Here is a 19,028-nt window from a genome sequence, read left to right on the forward strand (position 1 = left end):
TGGGTGGCCACATCTCTCTTTGTGGCTGGTAGAGAGATGTAGGCAACAACCAGGAAAGATGTCTTCCACCTTTTATACCCCTTCAGAACAAAGAGATCTGGTCTTGGTACTAGGAACCAAAAGGTACAGAAAAATAATTCCTACATGATGACTCATACACAACAACCCAGGCTCCACCACAGCTCCTTTCCCCCTCCCCTTACCATGCTCTTTTCATGTAAGCAATCACCTGTACCTAAAGCATGAAACATTTGCTTTTATATAACTAATTTCCCAATATAAAGCACCTACAAAACTGCTTGCACGTAAACAAAGATGATTACAAAGTATCACTACTAATTCAAAACCTTGAATTGTTCAAAATTGCAGAGTACATTTTGATTTATTTCTTTTAAATTACTCTGATTCCCCATATTTTTTTTCCTTTTTTTCAAGATAGTTTCTCGGCTACCTCCCTTTTCACTTAGTTAATTTGTAATTTAGTAATAAATTTTACCATTGGAGGGATAGTCGAGGAGATCAACCCCCTATCTTATTTCAAAATTACCAAAACCTCTGCAAAAAAATTACATGCCAATTCAATTACTTTACTTAAATCACTATCCTGTATTAAAAAGCAGTTTCTCGGCTTGCTCTTTCTTACTTATGTATTCATTTATTTTTATGCTTATCTCTAGAGACAAGTCGGAGCGATCAAACTCCTGCCTTATTCCAGGATTTCCAAAGCTTTTTTATCTCTTTTACTCACTAAGGTGCCTGTTGCAATTTCTCCTGTCAGTGGAGAAGCATGAAACCTCATTAAATTCGGGTGTTCAGGTTCCTCAGACACGGATCCACCGGCAAAGATGAAGCATAGGAGTCTTCTAGGTCAAATGCCCAGGAGTGCTCTAAGACTCACGCTTCAGTTGCTGTCAGTTTCCTCCTGCTGAGAAATGAAAGCTTGGCATCCTAACAGGGATCTCCAGATGTGGGGGGAGAGAGCCTTTGAAGCTTGCCCCAACGTTTGGATGCCAGGAATGTAAGGTTTTACACTTAGCCTCACAATTGCCCCAGCATTACTCAGGAATTTAAGAGAGCCAAAATAAACTCCTGAGCCGAGGTTTCAGCAAGCAAACAACTTTTATTTTGATCAAAATAGAGTTGGGTGGCCACATCTCTCTTCGTGGCTGGTAGAGAGATGAAGGCAACAACCAGGAAAGATGTCTTCCACCTTTTATACCCCTTCAGAACAAAGAGATCTGGTCTTGGTACTAGGAACCAAAAGGTACAGAAAAATAATTCCTACATACACAACAACCCAGGCTCCACCACAGCTCCTTTCCCCCTCTCCTTACCATGCTCTTTTCATGTAAGCAATCACCTGTACCTAAAGCATGAAACATTTGCTTTTATATAATTAATTTTCCAATATAAAGCACCTACAAAACTGCTTGCACGTAAACAAAGATGATTACAAAGTATCACTACTAATATCAATATTACTAACATCAACCTTAAGCATAATAAAATCCCTTCAGTATTTTTCACATTGTGGGAAGTCAGCTTCCCAGAGAAGGAAATATTAAAAGGCAGAAAAATATATTTCCTCAAAAGATATTGAAGAACCAGAAAAGCATGCCCAGTTTGCTTAATAGCCCCAGCTCTCCCTTTCCCAAGCTCTGTACAAATGCAGATGTAGGAGGCCCAGGCTAGAAGCTTAGGAAGACAAAGACCTAAAATCTACATACCCCACCCAAACTCTAAGACAGGGCATAATAGGGCTAGCCCACAGATGCCAAAGGGCAAACCCAGACTCAGTTCAGAATACGTGACACAGGAAATAGCCTCAAACAGGAACAGGAAATCATTAAAAAAAAAGGCTCAAGAGGGTATAAAAACCCACTCCCTACATGTGCTCAGTCCTTTTTTTCCCCTGCCAGAGCCATCTTTCTCTCTGGCTCTACTCTTCAATAAACTGTAACCTTCTTTCTAAAGCAGTTGCCATGTTGTTTATCCCCGGCTTGGATGAATCACGATGAAGACTTTACTTTCAACAACATACTCTGTCTTTGCAATATTTTTTTAATTAGCTATCCTGGGCTAAAAACAATTACTTTAGGCCATATGAGATAGAATGGTTTTTGAAGCAATAATATTTTAATTATTAATTAGTACATTTTGTTGCTTGGGACTAGTTTATATTTTATCTGTGATTGCCCAGACACTGAAACAAATTTGGAGACCTAGTTATATTGATATATTATTAGTTGTTATTGATCAAATCTGCTTTAGGTTAATGTTCAGCATATCCAGGGCTTTTTTTCTCATAAAACGCTCAGAACGGAGTTCCGGCACCTTTTTTGGATGGAACGTTGTAGAGTAGGCAAGGCGGGTTGTATGACATGTGTGAGTTCCGGCACCTTTTTCTTTTACAAAAAAAGCACTGAGCATATCTATGTAGAACCTTCATTCTATTTATCTTTGACTTCTTAAATCATGCTTTTAATGAACATAAGCTGATGCTTTATTTTTTCAGATATTGGTCATAGTATGAGATTTCAGGGATTATTTTTAACTATAGTTTGGGAAACACTGGGTTGAAATTTGAATTTATAGAATCAATGCATAGCCTCACTCATTTGTTTTGTTTTTGTTTTTTGTCTTTCTCTGATTATTGTATGAGCCAGCTGAATACTGATCCTTGGAAATACATATTGTTTAAATTATGACCAACAGATGTGAAGCTAACTTGTTCTCTAGGCTTAACAGAGTTATTCAGAGAAGGGTATTAGCAACGCACAGGGTTTGGCACATTGAACTTGCACTGGAAGAGTCAGCAACCTTAAAGAAAATATTGCTATTGTTCTAGTGAAACAATATCTTAGCAACCCGTGTTGAGTGTACATTACAAAAGACATGATACAGTATAAGAAGTTTCTGTTTTCTCTGTAACCACAACCTGAACCTCTTGCTGAAGAAAAGTACATGGAAACTCATAACGAAGCTGGAGAGAGAGAAAGGTAACCCATATTCAAAATAATGTAGCTTACCACCCACAACTTACCTTGGAATTTTTCCCCAGTGATGGAATCTGATGTGGCTGATCACATGACCCGTCTGAAGCTCAAACTCCTTGAAAAGGTAAGCTGACTTTTCTACAATGATATCCAAGCATTAACTATCCACTAATAGGGCAAAAAAGGATGGAAAAACCCTATCAATTAAAATGGAGATTTTGCAATACAGATAGCTGTTAGCTGTTTCGTATTGAACATGTCAAGAATGCTATGTATGCATAAAGGTGTACCTTTAATCAAATGTTCCTGATCCTTTGGGCCTTTCCCCAACTTGTCTTGAAGTCCCACCTGCCTATCAGAAAGCCCTACTGTCATAAACGCTACTGTCCTTATTGCCAAGCCATATCCTGCTTTTAATGCCTGTGTTCCCTAAACTGCTTTGAAGGCACCAAGTGACAAAATTACACATATTCTATATACTTGAAAGCTTTGAAGGCACCAAGTGACAAAATTACACATATTCTATATACTTGAAAGCTTTGAAGGCACCAAGTGACAAAATTACACATATTCTATATACTTGAAAGCTTTGAAGGCACCAAGTGACAAAATTACACATATTCTATATACTTGAAAGCTGCTCAAGAAATGTGTTAATATAGTGGAGGAAACCATACTTTTACACTGGTGCAGCTAAGGACAATATTATGTTGATTGCTGGCTAGGGTTAAGATGTAAAGCAAGTTCACAAGAAAGAAAATGGATGTCAGAGGACATTGGTCAGAGTTCAAGAGAGATTTCTACCCTTATGCTGCACATTAGCAAATTGATTTCTACGTAATTCAAGGTTTATCTAAAGTTTGATTATTTCCTGCTGATTCCTTTTTATTATTATTTAAAAAACATTAAAATTAATGTCAGAAGTTACAGGTGTTTTTTTAAAAGAATCCTGTTATATTGTTCTATAGAAATTAGAAAATGAACATGAAAACGTGGATGACTCGGAATCACCTGTCTCTTCAAGTAAGCAATTAAAGCATATTTGTACTGGAATTAAGTATGATGTCAAGTCATGGATTGCAATAAAAAAATTTGCAGAATTAATCCCATCTGAATTTAATATTTGCCTAAAAATCTTTTATCACGCAAAGCTTTATTTATGTTATTTGTGTTTATTTGTATTAATTAGATTAATTGCTACACATGTAGAGGATGAAAGTTAAAACTATCAGAAAGTTAACAAGAGCATTAATCTAGGATTGCAGGTCTGTGCATATCTACTTGTAGAGCTGTCCTGTACCATTAAACTGAAATCTCCATGTAGCAGTACTTACCTCTTTATTAGTATGTTGATATACTATATATTGTTTTTATTACTTTTTATTATCTGTTTAATGTGTTTATAATTTATTATTAACTGCTCGGAGACTATCAGATCTGGGATAGATTACAAATATTGCATATAAATAAATAACAAACATGGATTGGCTTGAGTTGCAGAAGCCCTTGCCAAAAAATATGACACTCCTTTCCCAGTTCTTTCTCTATGGGCTTCAAATGTCAGCTTCAAGATCTTCTTTAAGCGGAGCGATACATTTTTGAATTGTGCGGATTTGCAGTAGCTGCTTTGACTTCTTTTAAGGAGGTTGTTGGGGATGACAGAAGAAAAGAACATCCTGTTTCCAGCAATTTTTACAGGGGCTATAACTTCCTACCATGAAAGGATGGATGCAAGTGACTGGAGATGTTATTATCCCTTCCTGCTACAGTCTGTAGAGCATCACCATATATGACAGACTGGGGAGAATTAGAGCTTTTGCGGTCCCTCTGCTCCCAAGCAGAAGCAACACATTCGCTTGTGCCTTGTCCCAACCTGTGCTCGCCCAATGGAAAAAGCCTCCACTGGCTACTCAGGATATCCATTGCCTCCTAATGAGTGAATGGTTGTTCAAACTGTTCTGCATGAAGAGTAATATGCTAGTTTTACTCTCTCTTTTCTCTTCACTCTTTTTTAAACGCGATATTAATGTCACCCACATTTTTTTGCAGGAATTTATGACAATTATGGCTACGCCTTACAAAGTGCATTGAGAAGAAGGAAAGATCTTCTACAGCAGCTCAGAGTATGATATCCCTAATTCTTATCATTTTCTTTAAAAAAACAGAATAAAATATACTTCCTTTTGCTCATTTTTACAATGTTAATACAATGTTAACATAGTTTAGCTCTTTGCCAGCTAATACTATCAGTTTAGATAAGGTGTAGTGAAAAGTAAAAATTCTAAGGAAAAGCAAAGTAATTTTGAATAGATAAATTTGGGAGGGGAGGTAAGAAAACCCTTTTTTTGCATCACGGTTCTTTTTTTGAAAAGGAAAATCTCTTATACAACTTTTAAAGTTTAATAAAATTGTGAAGTGGAGTTATGCAGTATCTCATCTATTTCTGTCCAATATGTTGAATACAATTAATGAAAAGTTTAATGTTCATTTTTTTGCTAATGTCTTTAGCAAGAAAAGATTATATACTGGAAATGTCTTCAGTTTCTGTCTAGTTGCAGGTTGGTTTTCTTTAAGCAAATATATGAGTTTAGAAAAAATATACTTTGTATTATAGGAACAAAATCTTTTGGAAGAACTTTCAGTACCACAAGGTTTACCCAGAATTCATAAAAAGCCCTTGAAGCCACATCATATCTACCAAATTCCTCCTCCTGCTCCTCCTTCACCTCCTCTCCCTCCCCCTCCCCTTCCCCCTCCCCCTATACCTCAACAACCAAGAATTATCCAGCAAACAGTAAGTGTTTTCTGCTTTATTTCAAGGAGGAATAAAAAAATCATCAAACTAATCCAAGCAAAATCAACTGTGGGCAGCATGAATTCATTATGTGACAGGTCTGGAACATTATTTCATCAGTAACATCATGATTTCATAAGATCTCTTGCGATATTATTGGCTTGCTAGGCAGACTGAGGGGGGGACGCCGTTCCCTACCACGCTCTGTGCTGGTCTCACCCCCTAGTGACTTCAGGCTCTTACGGTGAAGCAGCACATCCCACCGTCGCCAGTGTTGTATATTTGGTTTTTGCAGGCATTGAGCGAGACGGAGGGTTCAAACAGCAACAGGCTTTATTGAAGGTCAGAACATAACAGAAAAAAACTAGGAGCTGCTGCACAGCTATCTATATGGTTGGCCGATAAGCGGTGACCAATAGATTTAATGCAGCAGTTTCCCGCCCAAAAACTTACTTAACTGGCTGGAGACAGCCAGTCTAGGCCGGCCCAGCAACCGTTAAAAAAACATAAAGTGAATTCAGCCATTAGCAAAGAGTTCAACATAAGCAAGCAATTACAGCATATAAGGCTAATACATTACACCCCTTCCCCCTGGATAGCACACACATTCATTTGGTTACAAAATCTTGTAGATACTTGGGGGGGTCTTTGTGCTTGTTCGGAGCATCAGGGGGCTACTGGGAACTCCCGGTCTACCTGCTCGCCTGCTGTGCTGGGTAGGCCCGGGCTCTGCAGTTCAGTGGAATCAAAACGACTTGAGTGCCTTTGGCTGGCCTGTCCCGGTCGGCCCAAACCAAAGTCCAATTGTGCTGTGAAATCAGCAGGGCTGTTACTGGTTGTTGGATGACTGTCCGGCTCCTGTGGTACAGTCTGTGTCTCCAGGGGAAGTGCTTCTACAGCCCTGTCCCTGTTCTCTTGTGCAAGAGCATGCAAACTGCTCTGCTGGAATACTGGCTTGTGGACTCAATGTCTGTCCCTCTTGGAAGTCCTGAGCCAGTGACTGCTCTGCTAGCCTCTGGCGCAACTGATCAATATGTGGGTGAATGACTTGCCCATCTTCCAGGACCACCTCGTAGGAGAGTGGTCCTGACATCTTAACAACCTTCACTGTCACCCACAAAGCCCCCTGCCCATAATTCTGGATCCAAACCTGGTTCCCCACTTGTAAGTTCCTTGGTGCTTTCGGACAGGCTGTGTCAGAGGCTACTCTGTCGGAGTGCAGCCTGTCCAGCTTAGTTATTAGCCTCTTGCTCCAGTGAAGCTCTGCGGGGCTCTTGCCTGTGGCTGTGCAAGGTGTTGTGTGCTGGCATAATAGAAAATTGGCCAGCCTGTGGTGCCAATCCCCTGTACCAATGCATTTGAGCGATTCTTTGGTTGTATGAACCATGCATTCTGCCTGTGTGTTCAGTGATGGGTGGAAGGGAGCCAACATGGCATGCCTTATGAGGTTGGCCCTGAGAAAGGCCTGGAATTCTGACGCGGTGAACTGGGCTCCATTGTCAGAGACTACGACGTCCGGAAGCCCATGTGTTACAAACAGTGACCGCAACATCTGGATGGTCCTTGCAGTAGTCATATTGGGAATTGGAACCACCTCCAACCATTTAGAGTGGCTATTGACCACTATTAAAAACAACTGTCCCTGAAAGGGCCCAGAGAAATCTACGTGGATTCTTGACCACGGTGTGTGCATTTCCTCCCATCAGTGGACAGGGGCCTGCGGCATCTCCGGTCTGGACTGTTGACACGTGTAACACCTGTGTGCTTGGGCCTCAATAGCTTTATCTAGCCCTAGCCACCAGAGGTACCTCCTTACCAGTGCCTTCATATGGACGATGCCTGGATGGCCTTCATGCAGAGACTGGAGAAACCTGAGCCTGAGTGAGCTGGGGACTATGACCCTACTGCCCCAAAGGATGCACCCCTTATGAGCTGAAAGCTCATTTTTCCGTATGAAAAAACTGTGGAACTCGGGTCCCCCGCTATTTTCCAGCCATCATGTGTGAATCCACGCCAACACGCGACTTAGGATTTTGTTGGCTGCCATTTCTGCAGCGACATCTCCCGCGTGTAGGGGAAACTCAGGCAAATCCTGTATGGCTAAAACGTGTGGAGCTGGATCTGGATCTGGCTCCATGTGGGGCAAGGGCAATCTGCTAAGGCCATCTGTGTGGCCCATTTCTTTGCCGGGTTTGTGAATCAGCCTGTAGTTGTAGGTCGAAAGGAATATAGACCACCTCAACATTCATGGTGACAGAATTTGAGGCATCTGTTTGTTTGTTGTGAACAATCTTAGCAAGGGCTTGTGGTCAGTAGTGACCGTGAACTGCCTCCCATACAAATAGTCATGGAACTTTTTAACTCTGGCCACGATGGCCAAGGCCTCTTTGTCAATTTGCGTGTAATTGCGCTCCACTGAGGACTAGGTCCTCGAATAATACGTGATGGGAGACTGTTTCCCATCAGCCGACAAGTGGCTCAGCACAGCCCCAACCCCTTATGGGGATACATCACATGCGATGCAAACTGGGAGCTTTTTGTTAAAGTGTGTGAGCACTGAGTTCGAGGATAACAGCAGTTTGACAGGCTGGAAACTCCATTCATGGATCTTGGTCCACTTCCACTGAGTGTTTTTAAGAGCCAGTCTAACAGCTCTGCCACTGCGGCCCTGTTAGAGAGGAATCCATGATAAAAGTTTAGGAGGCCCAAGAAGGTTTGAAGCTCTCCCTTGGACCTTGGTCTTGGTGCCAGCTGAATTGTTTTCATCTTTGACTCTGCAGGATGGATGCCCTTGGCATCGATCCGAAACCCAAGGAATTCTGAAGACTGAACCCCAATCTTGCATTTGTCTTTCCTTAATCTAAGTCCTGCAGCGTGGAACCGCTGAAGGACAGCACTAAGCTGCTCAGCCAGAACTTCTGTAGATTCCCCAGCAATGAGTACATCATCAAAGTAGGGGCAGACCCCCGGAATGCCCTTGAGCATACGCTCCATTACTCCTTGGAAAATCCCTGGGGCTACACTCACCCCGAATTGTAGATGCTTGACCTTGAAGGCCCCCCTATGAGTAACAATCATTTGGGCGGCTCCCGTGGCCTCGTACACTGGCAGCTGTTGATAGGCCTGCACTAAATCTAATTTAGCAAACACACGGCCTCCTTGCAACGATGCCAGAATATGGCTGACGACTGGGACAGGGTACACATGCTGCTGAAGTGCCTGGTTAATGGTACACTTGTAATCAGCACATATTCGTACCTCTCCGTTGGCCTTGAGTAGCATTACAATGGGGGCCTCCCACTCCCCACTGTCTACGGGCGGCAAAACCCCCTGACTGACAAGTTTGTCCAGCTCTGCATCAGTTTTATGCTTTAACACAAATGGCACACCGTGGGGCTTAACCCGGATTGGCGCGACCTGTGGATCAAGTTTAAAAGCTATTGGAGGGCCCTTGTACTCTCCCAAACTTGGGCCAAAAACATCTGTGAATTCCTTGCAGACAGAAGACAGGTCTGTCGTTTGTGTTCAGTGAATGCCGGTTACTTGGATGCCCAATGGATCGAACCAATCGAGCCCTGTGAGGCTCGTACATTGGCCATCTACGACAATAACATCTAGTGGGCCTGAAAAGCCCTTGAATTTCACAGGAAGTGTGGCTTCACCCTTGACCACCACTCTGGAATTATGGAAGTCGGTGAGTAAAATATTAGATGGTCGAAGCTTGACCCATCTGTTGCTACGGCTGCAAACTTGCCAAAAGGTTCTGATGGAGATGATGGACACAGCTGAGCCTGTGTCCAGTTCCATTTTACATGGAACTCCTTGAAGTTCGACCTGCAGTTGCAACTTCTGTTTAAGAGGTCAGTGGGCACCAGTGTGGAACATGCTACGGCAACTGGAGCAGAACCCTACTCGGTGTTGCCCCGGGGCCCTGGTACCTCTCCTGAATGGCTCGTCTGGCTGGCGGTCCCTCTGGCGACCTTGACAGATGGCGGCAATTTGGCTTGGTTTCCCACACGCCTGGCACGTGGCTGTTCTGAAACAGCAGTCCACGCGTTGATGGCGGCCTTTGCAGCCCAAGCACCTCGGGAACAGAACTGCCTTGTCAGATGGCCTCAGTCCCCTTTCTTGGTGCCTCTGAATCTTGTCGACTTCGTGGTTGTAGTCAGTGTCTTCCAACCATTCGGCATCCTCGTGGTGGACGGTTTCTGTGTTTGGCGCGCTTTTGGAGGGCCGCAGTGCCTTCATGGCCCCTCTGGTGGCTTCGTCCGCCATGACCTCCTTTAAGGCCTCTTGGGGTGAGAGAGTCTCCAAGGTGAAGAGTTTTTGTTGCAGCTCTCTGTTCCTGAGTCCACAGACTAAGCGGTCTTAGTCACTCTTCTAAGTTGGAGAAATTGCAGAGTCGCGATGCTTGACAAAGCGCTGCGATGAATTCTGTCGCCGACTCACCGGGTTGTTCGCATTGCTTGAAGGCGTGCCTCCATGCTATCACGGATAGCTTTGGCTCGAAGTGGTCGCATAGTTTTTTCTTTAAGTCAGCATAGGTGATGGTTTCCAGTAACACTGGGGTGACCAAGTTCTCAGCGATATCGAAGATGGCTGGGCCGCACACACAGGGAAGGGTCGCGGCCTTCAGCCCATTTTCGCTGACTTGATTGGCCCACAGGTAGTTCTCTACATGGGAAATGTAGGACAACCATTTCTCTGGGTGCGTCACGTTGAACTCTTCGACCTTTCTGACCTTCTCCATGGTGCATAGTCTTCGCGGCTCGTGTCTTGCGTTGCCTTGTGCTGCTGGCTTCTGCGTAGGCCCTGGGATGGATCCTCAGGGCGGGGTGGCCTCCAGCGTGGCTTGCTAGGCAGACCGAGGAGGGGAGCCATTCCCTACTAGGCTCTGTGCTGGTCTCACCCCCTAGTGACTTCAGGCTCTTATGATGAAGCAGCACATCCCACCGTCGTCGCCAGTGTTGTGTATTCGGTTCTTGCAGGCATTGAGCGAGATGGAGGGTTCAGACAGCAACAGACTTTACTGAAAGTCAGAACATAACAGAAAAAAAGCTAGGAGCTGCTGCACAGCTATTTATAAGGTTGGTCGATAGGCAGCGACCAATAGATTTAAAGCAGCAGTTTCCCACCCAAAAACTTACTTAACCGGCTGGAGACAGCCAGTCTAGGCCGGCCCAGCAACCGTTAAAAAAGCATACAAGTGAATTCAGCCATTAGCAAAGAGTTTAACATAAGCAAGCAATTGCCTCATGTAAGGCTAATACATTACAGTTGCTACAAATGCTGCTCTGGACAGCTAATAAACATAGAGGATGAAATACAAATAAGTTATATTTAAAACGCTTGTGTTGTATTTCTTCCTCTATTGTTAAATTAAATCTAAGTTAACTTCCCACTTCTTTGTAATGATTTTATTCTGTGATGATCTTTTCAATGTTCATGAATCAGCATACAATTCTTCAGAACATACAGCTTTGCTGGCCTCTGTTCTCTCCATTAAACTCTTCTTAGCTTTCACTGTTGGTTTGCTCAGTGAATTCTATGTAAGTATAACATTTTAATTGTTTAATATGTTGTCTATCAACTTAATTCAGCTACAGATAGAATGGAGCTATGGTTTATTCTTTAACCATTCTTTTTCCATCTTTTTTCTTTTGCAAGTTACCACAGCAACCAGCAACCATAATTCAACAAATACCTTCATATCAGCCACCACTCATTACACAGATTCCATCTACACAGTCCTTTTCACTACCTAGATCTGGGAGTATTAAAGAAGGTATTTATGCTCAAAAACTATAACTATGTGTACACTGTAGGAATAACTCTCATTTAATATAATAGAACTAACTTCAAGTCCTAGGAAATATAACTAAGATTACAGTATGCTGCAGAGCTACAACTCTATACAAATTGACTCAGAATTAAGTCCATTGGGCCTAAAATGGATAGGATTGTTGATATGGCTCCCATCTATGTACCCAAATTCAAGAGTAGGATCAGTTGGATTCAGGGAGACTAACAAGATTTTTTCCCTTGAATTGTGTTCGATTCTTGGACACTGTCTGAACAAGCCCCTGCAATTTTCTTGGCAAAGTTTTTCAGAAATGCTTTGTCCTTGCCTTCTTTCCAGGGCCTGAGAGAGAATGAGCTGGCTTTGGGGACTGGAATGCACAGCCTGCCAGTTTCTAACCTGGTGCCTTAACCACTAGACTGAATTGAGTCTTAACTTTTAAATAAAATACCATAGAGAGTGTCAAATATTCTCTTTTAATTTTCCCACTGATGAGGTTTGGGGATGCAATTTAAAAAGTAAAGAGTAGCTATGGAAAGAGTCTTTTTAGAATTAGTCTGGTAGAATAAGAGGAACTTACTTTACACTTTACTGTAATAACTTCTCTCTCTCTGTGTGTGTTATGTACTGGATAAATTTAATACGTGCAACAAAGCAAGGACTTGTGGATAAGATAATGGCACCAAATGACAGGAAATCTAGATCTGCATACAATACAAGTGCTAATCTTAAATTACAATCAGACAATCCAAATAAATAAAGGGACAGAAATGATTTAGTCACACAACTGACTAGTGTTGCATTAAAAAGAAATAAAACCATTCACGGCACTTTCCCTGACAACTTTACCTTACTGGCAAGGGTGTCTGCAGGGAGGATCAACAGCATCAAAATGTCAGGCATAAGCAACAGAAGGCAGAATGATGCCTTTGAGAATGTATTTATTTCCCGCCTTTATTATTTTTACATACCTCAAGGCATGAACATATCCAACAAACCTTCCTCCTTCTGTTTTCCCCACAATGACAATCCTGTGAGGTGGGCTGGTTTGAGAGAGAATTACAGGCCACCCAGCTGGCTTTCATGGCTAAGGCAGGATTTGAACTCGCTTGCTCTTGCTTTTTAGCCTGATGCCTTAACCATTAGACCAAATTGGCTACTACAATAGCATGCACGGGGCAGTTGTCTTCAGCTTCTCCAATGCCATATTTTCCTGGGATCCCAGTACAGGTGTAGAGAATAGCTGAAAAAACTTGGGCAAAGATGTGGCTGCTTTAAGGAGCTACAAAAGATGATACCTGAACACTCTACACACTCTAAATGCAGAGCGTTACCAAACTAATATTACTTTGATATAATGTAGGCAAGTAGTTAGGAACCTCCTTGATTTTTTTCATTCAATTGAAATATTTATAATATCCTTTCCTTAGCAACTTCAGAGTCTTTGAATCATTTATAGACTTTAAACTTAAAGGAATTATTAAATTAATTATTTCCATCTTTGTTGAAGCACACTGTGTACATATGTAGTACGTCATTAAAGTTCTTAACGTATTATTTGTTGTACTTTTAAAATATAAATTTTGCAGCTCAGCTAACACTAGAGTGGTTGCTTTAAAAAAAGATATTGATCTAAGAAATTATGCACTTCACCATTTGGATTACATTATGTTCTTCATTATAACCATAGGGTGGGCTTAAATTGTCCTTTATCCTTTATAGATATGGTAGAAATGATGCTAATGCAAAATGCACAGATGCACCAAATCATTATGCAGAACATGATGCTGAAATCTTTACCACTGTCGTATTCACCAACTAATGGGTATGGGGTCCCGATGCTTCAACATGGACAACAGGTAGCTATGTTTTTAAAGGACTTTCAGTAATAATAGTTGAGTCAAATCTGTAAATTTATGTGTGCTAATCATTTTAATGGTCAGTGTCATTCTAAGATTCTTAATTATAGTGTACAGGTAATTCTCATTTAAGGACCACAATTAGGACTGGCAGCTCTGTCATTAAGCAGAATAGTGGCTAACTGGCAAATCACACAACTGGGACTACGCTTTTCTTTTCCCCACTCTCCCACTTCTTAAATGCTCAGCCCGACACTGGGATAATTAGCAAGAAGGGAATTCATGTTTCTAGTTACATTCATTGAAGAAGAAAGGATTATAAGTGAGTAAATAAGAAGGCACATTATGGGGAATTACATCAAAAGGAATGCACTGGCATCAGGAGTCACGAGCGTACTATATAAACAGCCTGCTGTATACCCCATTGTGTGCTGCTTACTTCTTATAATACCTTCCACTCCAGTATCTCTGCTGTGTGTGGAGGGGAGAGATTAGCAGTTTTTGTAGGCAATCTCCCCTGTATCTGACCCTTTTTTCTCCTTTTTTTTCTAATTTGAAACCTATGCTTTACAATGCTTAAAAATTTCAATACTGAAGTTACTTCTTTGAACTGCATGCAGAAGTATAATAGTTTTGGCAAACATCAAATATATGTTAGCATTTCCAGTCAAAACAACTGAAAATATTATAGAGTGAAATGTTTTGTGCTTTTTGCAACATGAAAGATTGCCTCTCCCTCAGTGGAATTTGTTATGATGGAAAGTAAGTTTGTCACTGATTCATTAATGCATTTTGTGAGTCTGAAACAAAGGAGAAAAAATGGATTTTAAACCATAAGCTTCAAATCAGTATCGGAATCACAAAATCATTTGACTTCATGTATTTAATATATTATCCTGATCTTTTTAAATTTATCTGCAGCTTACTGCTCCTGTTCCAATAAGAGTGGAGAAATCACAACCACCAACTGTACATCATCATCACTACACATCTTTAGGAGCACCAGTTATTCCTTCTCAAAGTGGCTTCCCCATGTGGCCATTAGTTCTGCAACCTTGCCCTAGCCCACAACAGGAGGGTTTCCCATCTGAAGTACATAATCTGCCCATTCCAGTCAATGCATCACACACGTAAGGAAAATTGGTTTAAAAACTTTCTAAGACATTTGTTCTATTTGTTCCCTTTTTACAGTATTCCAGTTCAGGTATATTTCTTCAAGTATTATGTATATATAAAGAATCACAGAAAAACAACAATGAATTGTTGTGAAATATCAAAAGTCATGTTTTCAGGATGAGCAGGTTCTGTTAAGCCTTTGTAGCCTTTGAAAAGTTTCCCTCTAGCAAGTCATACATGAATTATTTTCAATTGCTCAAAGGTGCACTAAAAAGGAAAAATTAGATAAATCACATAAAGTTAGTTCATTGTGTAAATATATATTTCTAATTACACATTTTTCTTCCCCAAGTGTCCCACCACACAGACTGCTTGGATTACCTTCGGGTTTGTAGATTCCATAACAACAGTCTAGAAAAGGTAATATGAGTGTAGCTTCCTATATTTATATCAGGGCTATGTCAGCATGCCCGATTAGTCTTTTTCTCCCTGCTAACTCAATAGATTTGAGATTTTTAAATTGTTCCACCAGGCACAACTAACAGCAAATTGCCACGTAACAGTGATGTTAGTCAGCTTACCCTATTGGGCTTTTCTCATAATCTTGTTGAGCTTTTCTGCTTTAATAAAGTGAGGGCAGGATAAAGTTGACCAGTCTTGGATCTGGGAAAGTCCCCTCTAGATTTATAGTACAAACACTTTGGCTAGACTTGGTGGGAATTATAGCCCAACACCCCTGAAAGCTTGAGTTTGGACATTTTCAAATCTGTATCGCCTATTGAGGAAGAAAGTCACCAAGCATCTTTTCCCTATTACTCTGTAGCATAGGAGTTCTGGTTACGTTTTCTTGCGCGAAACTTCTATCTGTTCAGCTGATCACTTTGTAATACCTAAGATTCTCCCGGAGCGTCTGGGACAGAGAACTCCTGTTTAGGAGAGCTAATCTGCGTATTAGATAATGTAATCTTATAAAGACAAAGCTGTAAGTTCCCATAGATTTTACTACAGAATTTATACTACACCCCATTTGATGTTTTAGACACCATGATTGCATAGCAGTATTTGCTGAGTTCAGAATGTGAATGAAAATAGCATCTGGATGGATTGGAGAGCGTATTATGTACCTTCTCAATGATTCTAGATAAAATATTGGTCTCAATAGAAGCTGAGAAAATTTTATTTTACTGGAATGGAGTTATATTTTTAATAATTTCCTTTTCTCTGGATACATATTTTCTTTCCTGTCAGAATTAGGATGATGATGAATAGCTTATACAGTTTACCATTCTGTGTTGTTGTTGTTAGTTGCGAAGTCATGTCCGACCCATCGCGACCCCATGGACAACGTTCCTCCAGGCTTCCTGTCCTCTACCATCTTCTGGAGTCCATTTAAGCTCACGCCTACTGCTTCAATGACTCCATCCAGCCACCTCATTCTCTGTCGTCCCTTTCTTATTGCCCTCAGTGGCGTAGCGTGGGTTGTCAGCACCCCGGGCAAGGCAAGTAATTTGCGCCCCCTTGCTCTCGCACCGCACGCCTGGCACCCCCCTGGCGTAAGAAGAATCGAGCCTCCCGCGATCTCCCGTCCCCCCCCACCCCCCTGAAATTCTCGCCCGCTTTCACAGACTTGTTCTTTTACACCGGCTGCAAGTACCAGGAGCCAAAGGCAGCCTCTCCGAAAGCCTCACACCCAAAGACGCAGGCACGCCCACACCGAGGAATGCCGCCACTGGCGAGGCTCGCAGACGCCGCCGCTGCCGTTCTTTCTTTCTCGTTCGCGGGAGCGCGCGGCGGCGTGCGCATACAGAGGCGTATATAGACCCAGGGAGCCGCCGAGCCTTCCCCCACCCGGAGAGAGAAGCGTTTCTGTGTCGGCGCAGGCACAGATACCCCTCGCTCGCGAGCAGCCTTGCCCTAGCCCGCCGGTCGCGCCCCCCCAGATGTTGCGCCCGGTGCGGCCGGCCCCCCCTGCACCCCCCACGCTACGCCACTGATTGCCCTCAATCTTTCTCAGCATTAGGCTCTTCTCCAGTGAGTCCTTCCTTCTTATTAGGTGGCCAAAGTATTTGAGTTTCAGCTTCAGGATCTGACCTTCTAAAGAGCAGTCAGGGTTGATCTTCTTTAGGACTGACGCCTTGCAATCCAAGGGACTCGCAGGAGTCTTCTCCAGCACCATAGTTCAAAGGCCTCAATTCTTTGGCGCTCAGCCTTTCTTATGGTCCAACTTTCACAGCCATACATTGCAACTGGGAAAACCATGGCCTTGACTATTTGCAATTTTGTTGGCAGGGTGATGTCTCTGCTTTTTAGTGTGCTGTCTAGATTTACCATGGCTTTCCTCCCCAGGAGCAAGTGTCTTTTAATTTCTTGGCTGCAGTCCTCATCTGTGGTGATCTTGGAGCCCAGGAAAATAAAATCTATCACTACCTCCATTTCTTCCCCATCTATTTGCCAGGAATTGAGAGGGCCAGATGCCATGATCTTGGTTTTCTTAATGTTGAGTTTCAAGCCCACTTTTTCACTCTCCTTCTTCACCTGCATCAAGAGGCTCTTTTGTTCCTCTTCACTTTCTGCCATTAGAGTGGTATCATCTGCATATCTTAGGTTGTTGATATTTGTCCCGGCAATCTTAATTCCAACTTTTGATTCATCTAGCCCTACCTTTTTCATGATGTGCTCTGCATACAAGTTAAATAGGCAGGGCGACAGTATACAGCCTTGCCAGACTCCTTTCCCAATTTTGAACCAATCAGTGGTTCTGTGTCCAGTTCTCACTGTTGCTTCTTGACCTGCATATAGGTTTCTCAAGAGACAAATAAGATGGTCTGGTACTCCCATCTCTTAAAGAACTTGCCACAATTTGTTGTGATCCACACAATCAAAGGCTTTAGCATAGTCAATGAAGCAGAAGTAGATGTTTTTCTGGAACTCCCTAGCTTTCTCCATGATCCAGCATATGTTGGCAATTTGATGTCTAGTTCCTCTGCCTCTTTGAAATCCTGCCTGTACTTCTGGTAGTTCTCGATCCACATACTGCTGGAGTCTAGCTTGTAGAATTTTAAACATAACTTTACTAGCATGTGAAATGAGAGCAATGGTGTGATAGTTTGAACATTCTTTGGCATTGGCTTTCTTTGGAATTGGAATGTAAACTGATCCTTTCCAATCCTGTGGCCACTGTTGAGTTTTCCAAATTTGCTGGCAAATTGAGTATAGTACTTTTACTGCATCGTCTTTTAAGATTTTGAATAGCTCAGCTGGAATACTGTCACCTCTACTAGCTTTATTGTTGCTCAGATTTCCTAAGGCCCACTTCACTTCACATTCTAGGATGTCTGGCTCAGGGTCAGTGACCACCCAATCATGGTTATCTGGGATGTTAAGCTCATTCTTGTCTAGTTCTCTGGTCCTCCTTATTCTATTGCTTTCTTCTATTTCTTTGCATTGTTCATTTAAGAAGGCATTCTTATCTCTTCTAGCTATTCTCTGGAATTCTGCATTCAATTGGGTGTATCTTTCTCTTTCTCCATTGCCTTTTGCTTCCCTTCTTTCCTAAGCTATTTACAAAGCTTCCTCAGACAGCCATTTTGCTTTCTTGCATTTCTTTTTCTTTGGGATGGTTTTAGTTGCTCTTGTACAATATTGCGAACTCCACCCATAATTCTTCAGGCACTCTGTCTATCAGATCTAATTCCTTAAATCTATTTGTCACCTCTACTGTGTATTTATCAGGGATATGATTTAGTTCATATCTGAGTGGCTTAATCCTTTTCCCTACTTTCTTCAATTTAAGCCTAAATTTTGCAGCGAGAAGCTCATGATCTGAGCCACAGTCAGCTCCTGGTCTTGTTTTTACTGACTGTATAGAGCTTCTCCATCTTTGGCTGCAGAGCACATAGTCAATCTGATTTCTATGTTGGCCGTCTGATGATGTCCATGTGTAGAGCCGTCTCTTGGGTTGTTGGAACAGAGTGTTTGCTATGACAAAATTCTATCAGCCTGTGCCCTGCTTCATTTTGTACTCCAAGGCCAAACTTGCCTGTTATTCCAGTTATCTTTTGGCTTCCTACTTTAGCATTCCAATCCCCCATGATGATAAGGACATCATTTTTTGGTTTTAATTCTATAAGGTGCTGTAAGGCTTCATAGAACCGGTCAATTTCATCCTCTTTAGCACCGGTGGTGGACATAGACTTGGACTTCTGTGATATTGAATGGTGTGCCTTGGATTCGCACTGTGATAATTCTGTCATTTTGGGGGGTTGTATCCCAGTATTGCTTTTCCTACTCTTTTATTGACTATGAAGGCTACTCCATTTCTTCTGAGGGATTCTTGCCCGCAGTAGTATACCTGATGGTCATCTGAATTAAATTCACCCATTCCTGTCCATTTTAGTTCACTGATTCCTAAGATGTCAATGTTCAGTCTTGTCATCTCTTGTTTGACCACGTCCAGCTTGCCT

General features: G+C 42.1%; 1 protein-coding gene across 1 annotated transcript; it reads left to right on the forward strand.

Annotated features, from left to right (window-relative positions):
• Positions 1 to 3,063: 3,063 nt before the first annotated feature.
• On the forward strand, positions 3,064 to 14,960 carry LOC308660549 (uncharacterized protein C21orf58; the record flags this gene model as incomplete). The annotated part of the gene is made up of 8 exons (XM_081314953.1): positions 3,064 to 3,120; positions 3,965 to 4,019; positions 5,046 to 5,119; positions 5,611 to 5,790; positions 11,458 to 11,575; positions 13,313 to 13,449; positions 14,371 to 14,579; positions 14,918 to 14,960. 8 exons carry the CDS (start codon positions 3,064 to 3,066, stop codon positions 14,958 to 14,960), a joined length of 873 nt encoding a protein of 290 aa, XP_081171079.1.
• Positions 14,961 to 19,028: the final 4,068 nt, after the last annotated feature.

This window comes from Vipera berus, assembly GCF_964194415.1.
Source record: "Vipera berus genome assembly, chromosome: 1".
Classification (NCBI taxonomy): Eukaryota; Metazoa; Chordata; class Lepidosauria; order Squamata; family Viperidae; genus Vipera; species Vipera berus.